This window comes from Amphiura filiformis, chromosome 5 (genome assembly GCF_039555335.1).
Source record: "Amphiura filiformis chromosome 5, Afil_fr2py, whole genome shotgun sequence".
Lineage (NCBI taxonomy): Eukaryota > Metazoa > Echinodermata > Ophiuroidea > Amphilepidida > Amphiuridae > Amphiura > Amphiura filiformis.
Window position 1 is genome coordinate 56028145 of NC_092632.1, and position 6210 is coordinate 56034354.

General features: G+C 38.6%; 1 protein-coding gene across 1 annotated transcript; it reads right to left on the minus strand.

Annotated features, from left to right (window-relative positions):
• Positions 1-244: 244 nt before the first annotated feature.
• Positions 245-4139, minus strand: LOC140152291 (zinc finger protein 862-like). Its single transcript, XM_072174596.1, has 6 exons — positions 3564-4139; positions 2441-2862; positions 2145-2212; positions 1227-1472; positions 905-1028; positions 245-734 (listed from the first exon to the last, which is right to left on the minus strand). The coding sequence occupies exons 1-6, from the start codon at positions 4137-4139 to the stop codon at positions 272-274; spliced, it is 1899 nt and encodes a 632-aa protein (XP_072030697.1). The 3' UTR covers positions 245-271.
• Between the last annotated feature and the right edge of the window lie 2071 nt (positions 4140-6210).

Genomic DNA, 6210 nt, shown 5'->3' on the forward strand with positions numbered 1-6210 from the left:
GTTCCCACACAGGTTTGTTACATAACATAAGTAATTAAGTACAAATAAAAGACAGTAAAATGACATTCTCTTACTTTATTGTTTGTTTTTAATATTTGCTAAACAGCAATAACCAAGTTAAAAAAAACCCCAAAACATGTTCTTATTCTTAGAACATTAGCAGAATAGCAGCCCGATTCTTGATTTAAACTTAGACGGGTTGTGTGCTAATAATGATGATGCAAGTTCATGCCGACAACGGCGACAAGATTTAAGTCCAATGGCAATCTCTCTATCGTAACAGCTCTTCCATATCTATCTCCTCCTCCATGTCTTCTTCTTGGTCCATCACTTCTTCGCTGTCCTCCTCTTCGTCATCAACATCAAGTTCAACTTCCAGCTCAGCTTCTACTTCTATGATGACTGCTTCCTTCTCGATGCTTTTGTCTGCGGGCGGGGCTCTTGGTCTCCGACGACAGCTGTCAAACCAATGTTTCACTGGCACTTCAGGGTCGAAATCGGCTTCCGATGGGGCCAACAACTTTATCCTTAACAGAGTATTCATACTCTTCCCATCCAGTCTATTGCGGGTGTCCGTCTTGACCATCTTAAGAACGCTGAAGCCACGCTCAGCCTCTGCCGATGTCGCTGGTATGGTGAGTACGAGGTCAATCAGCCGTAGAAAATTTGGTGCCAGATCGCCATAGCTCATGTTCACATCTGCCCACGACATTGTGCGGAAAGTACTGAGTTTTCTGTGAAATAGATAAATCAAAATTTGTTTAAAACGTTATTAAAACAAATGTTTAATTATTTGAGTGAAATGTGTTACGTTATACATTTTCAATGTAATTAATTACTTTTAATTTACAAGTAAAGTAAGGGCTATTTAACTGGCCGCATCAATAATATTTTGTTATTTTACCGCTTGTACAAAATCGTCTTCAACTTCGTCCATTCAGGTATCATGCTTTCACTGTCAATGTTTGCATGCTTCAAGTTAGCATCGAAGTGATCCGTTAGTACTTTGATGTGGTTATCTCCGAAGTCTGAAATAGTTAATACAGATAATAAGATACATTATTATTAAATGCATGTCTAGTCCAGCTATGTATAATGTAGGCCTATGCTGCATGTTAACAATTAAACATCATAATATGGTTAATTTCCAAATTTAAAGCGTGGATAATTTATCTTTATTATGTCATATTATTCATAATCATATCATAAGATACCATCATACTCACCTTTGGCATTTTCTAGCTTGGCTGGCCAGGACGTCTTGTTGGCAATTGACGTAGCGGTAATTAGGGCGTTGTCCATATCAAATCTATCACCTAGGCTAGCAATCAGGTCTTCACATATGGTCCCTCTGATGTCCTCAAGATTGATAGGTCGTCTCCCGTCATCATCTGACAAAGGCACATCACAAAGATGGTCCTGCCCTTGTACCTTGTGTAGCTTAGGTCCAGACCTAAGCCATGGCCAAGGTACTTAAAGAGCGATTAGTATTATGCAATTACTGTACTGTACTATTAGTATCTAATTAGTATTTAATTGTAAATTTGTACTTTGTAAACTACTAGTTCCGAAATATTATAGTTTTATTTAGTAAAAAAACACAATAAAAACAAAATTGAATGCAAAAACCTTCGACAATCGGCCTGAAAGCTAGACTTACTCCGTGCTGTACTTCTCCAAAAGCGCAATCAAAGCATCTACCTGGTCTGACACTTCAGCAACACAGCACGTTCTTGACTGCAGAAAGAGTGATAATTGTGCAAGACCTTTAACAACGTCCCATAGGAAGTGTCCGAATTCAACATAAGTCTTGGAAGTTAACTTCTTATAGAATCCAGTTGCCTTGGCTTTTGCTGCTTGCGATCCACTATTCTTCACCTGCATAAAGGTAAGAATGGACGTGTACGGAGGTGTAAGGTTTTAAATAACGATAAAGGTTAAAATGAAAAATCCATTCCGATTGCTGTTCCTGTTAAACAACATTTATATAAAATTTGATTATGATGATAATTTGATAAAATTGATAAATTGAATTATAAAACAAGACTTTACCTCATCCAAATGCTGCACAAGTGCAGGGTATATCTCCCACATATTGTTCATCGCTCTCAAAGTGTGAGGTAGCCAGCGAGTGCCTCCCACACGTGTCGGAACAAGCTGCTTTACATTGAAGGCCTTGCACGCTTCTTTCAGGTTGGCTCTGTTCAGGTTGCTGAAAGGATAAATCATGGAATAATTTATTATATTATAAGTTTTATAAATTATTTTATTTAATATTAATAAACTAATACTTTTACTGTGTCTGTATGATCTGTTTGATATTTATCATTATTAGGCGGCTAGGCCTATTATGTTAATGGAATAATAAAAAACTTAATTAATTAATAATATACACCTCATTTTGTAAAATTTGAACAAGTCCTTCAGAAGCTGCTCAAACCCTTCGAAGAACTGGTGTTTGCTGACAACATCTTTTGCAGCCAATTCCAAGCGGTGGGCGAAGCAATGAATGCCAACCATGGTGGGGGCAACATTGTTCTTTATTTTGGTGACTACGCCATTGTTACATCCCATCATCACGGCGGCTCCGTCCGTCCCCATAGCAACCAACTTGGGCCCCAAATCATCCAGTGATGTGCCTATGCCATCCGCCACCGCCTTCTCCAAACTCGCCAGAATTCCATCGGCGTCAGCTTTTGGAGTACCGACAATTCCAACGAACTTGACGTCTACGTTCCCCTGTTTACACGTTCTCACGTACACCATTTCTTGTTCCACCACAGATACGTCTGTGGACCCATCCATAATCAAGCAAGCAAAATCTGCATCATTAACCTGTGCGGTAACTTTCTCTCTTTCAACCTAAAATAGGATGAAAAATTGATAATTAATAGAAGTAGTAAAACCGATGCGATCATCCAAATTTTTCAAATAAGCACAACACAATCATTTATCAATTATCAGTCAATCATTCACGTGTTCCCGGTCCCGTTTCCCATACTTTAAGATTTTTTTTTAATTGCTGGTTCCGGGATATGATGATGGTATTTAAATAAATTAATACGCCCCGCCCGGTTAATACGCCTAGCCTGAAATGTTTTAATCTGTGAATGTGATTCTGGACTCGTGAGATTGAGACCTATTTCAAGCTTATTTTTCCCAAGAATATTTCTTTTATGGCAGGCTAATTTAAATTTATGAAGTTGACGGTCGCCATTTCATTAATAAAAACAATTTGTTATAATTTGTCATTAAATTGTCACTTTCCCACGGCACACGTGTGTTCGCATTCCAATTTTCCATCACCGCGGTCCGCTGTTCTATTTTTATCGTAAAGGGATTCCCCTTGTAAACGGGCTCCAGTGCACAACGAAAAGAACACGGGAACCATGACCCACGCAAACCAAGCAACTTTTCACTTCGCACGTGTTGATGAAACCAATACATTGTTTACCACTCACTCGCAGTCGGCACTGTGATGTGCGTTCACTACCCGAGTTTATTAAATAATACCATCAATTATTAGATAAAATGAATACACATAAATAAAAATTCATAATTACCTCTGCAATATGATGAGCAAAAGTTGCTGCCGTCTTGTCAGATTTATATTCAGGGCCAATTTTGAGTCCTTTGTATCCATCTAGTTCATTCATCCAAATATAATCAGTAAATGGCCTACAGTGCATGGCAATGGCATGGACATTTCTGAACTTCAGAAACAACTGATCGACGCGATCTTGATTCATTTTCTGTAGCATCTTATCCGCTGGGAGAAGTTTTGATGTTGCTGACGCTATGGATGCCTCATGCGCATCGTATTCCTTGACATGTTTAGAGCTTCTTTCATGGCTGGTAATAGAATCTAGCCGCATGGAGGAGGTGCCTTGAACAAATGAAGATTGGGTGTCTGCAAATTTGTGTTTATTTTCACGACACACACTACAAAACATGACTCCTCCATTCTCTTCATACCTCAACCACGGTCTCCCTCGAGTCCAACTCTCTAAGAAACTCCTCTCCCTCTTTGCCTGATCGTACTGCTGATCTAATTTCCTTTTATTCTCCGTCTTCTTAGCATTCGAACTCGCAGCTTTCCCACCACCGAAACATTGGAAAATTGACAGTTGTTTCGCCATGATTCACGTGGTGAATCTTCAACCACGAGTGAATACAGCTCGACAATTTTAACGCAATATCTGAGACAAAGTTCTGACCTCCAACTTTGGAATGCAGTGCATCAAACAAGTACTGTATAAACGTTGCATTCTGGTGGCGCGATTGTGACTTGCTAGGTCAAATTACGTCAATCTAAAAATATCTCCAAGACAAGTTAACTCGTGATAACGGCATAGTTCATTCGAATAAGTCGGAGTATCATCTTTTTTGTACGGAGACCCCTAGGCTATTGCGATGTGTACGTGAAAATTGCGCTGTTTAGAAGATGCGAGGGGATATCCCCATCTCGCACTCGCACAGTGCAGGCATGTGCAGCTGTTTACGTTATACGGTAGATCAAGAAGGTAGGCCTTCGCATTTATGGCTACAAATTAATATGAGAGGGGAGTTTTTGGTCATGATTTCTTCTGACCATTTCAAGATTTGTGCAATTGCATTTTTGTATTAAGCTTACTCAGTAACAGTGGTACATATTTCGGTTGTCCCTCGGACAACTGCCGTCAGTATTTTGGGTTGTCCGACGTTCATTTTGGTTGTCCCGGGCAAACGGACAAGCGCTTATTTCGAACGCTGTCAGTGACTCTTATCAGGGGTAAATAGCAAACTAATGTGTAGTAAGTTTATCATTGGCTATATCAGGGGTAGATAGCAAACTAATGTGTAGTGAGTTTATCATTGACTATATCAGGGGTAGATAGCAAACAAATATGTAGTGAGTTTAATAGTGACTCTATCAGGGGTAGATAGCAAACTAATGTGTGGTGAGTTTATCAATGACTCTATCAGAGGTAGATAGCAAACTAATGTGTAGTGAGTTTATCAATGATAATATCAGGGGTAGATAGCAAACTTATGTGTAGCGAGTTTATCAGTGACTCTATCAGGGGGAGATAGCAAACTTATGTTTAGTGAGTTTGTTAGTGACTCTGTCAGGGATAGATAGCAAACTTATGTTTATTGAGTTTGTTAGTGACTCTATAAAGGGTAGATAGCATACTAATATGTAGTGAGTTTATCAGTGCTCTTATCAGGGGTAAATAGCAAATTAATATGTAGTAAGTTCATCAATGGCTATATCAGGGGTAGATAGCAAACTAATGTGTAGTAAGTTCATCAATGGCTATATCAGGGGTAGATAGCAAACTAATGTGTAGTGAGTTTATCATTGACTATCAGGGGTAGATAGCAAACTAATGTGAAGTAAGTTTATCAATGGCTATATCAGGGGTAGATAGCAAACTAATGTGTAGTGAGTTTATCACTGACTATATCAGGGGTAGATAGCAAACTAATGTGTAGTGAGTTTATCAGTGAATATATCAGGGGTATATAGCAAACTAATGTGTAGTGAGTTTATCATTGACTATATCAGGGGTAGATAGCAAACTTATGTGTAGTGAGTTTATCATTGACTATATCAGGGGTAGATAGCAAACTAATGTGTAGTGAGTTTATCAGTGAATATATCAGGGGTAGATAGCAAACTAATGTGTAGTGAGTTTATCAGTGAATATATTAGGGGTAGATAGCAAACTAATGTGTAGTGAGTTTATCATTGACTTTATCAGGGGTATATAGCAAACAAATATGTAGTGAGTTTATTAGTGACTATATCAGGGGTAGATAGCAAACTAATGTGTAGTGAGTTTATCAGTGAATATATCAGGGGTAGATAGCAAACTAATGTGTAGTGAGTTTATCAGTGAATATATTAGGGGTAGATAGCAAACTAATGTATAGTGAGTTTATCAGTGACTCTATCAGGGGTAGATAGCAAACTAATGTGTAGCGAGTTTATCAGTGACTATATCAGGGATAGATAGCAAACTAATGTGTAGTGAGTTTATCAGTAACTATATCAGGGGTAGATAGCAAACTAAAGTGTAGTGAGTTTATCAGTGACTGGATCAGGGGTAGATAGCAAACTAATGTGTAGTGAGTTTATCAGTGACTATGTCAGGGGTAGATAGCAAACTAATGTGTAGTGAGTTTATCAGTGACTGATCAGGGGTAGATAGCAAACTAATGTGT

Excerpts from the sequence above, each read along its gene's own strand:
- LOC140152291 (XM_072174596.1), bottom strand. The coding sequence starts at position 4,139 with ATGGCGAAACAACTGTCAATTTTCCAATGTTTCGGTGGTGGGAAAGCT. Across the intron at positions 1,029-1,226 it reads CAAGCTAGAAAATGCCAAAG|ACTTCGGAGATAACCACATC; the intron begins GTGAGTATGATG and ends TAACTATTTCAG. Across the intron at positions 735-904 it reads AAGACGATTTTGTACAAGCG|AAAACTCAGTACTTTCCGCA; the intron begins GTAAAATAACAA and ends TCTATTTCACAG.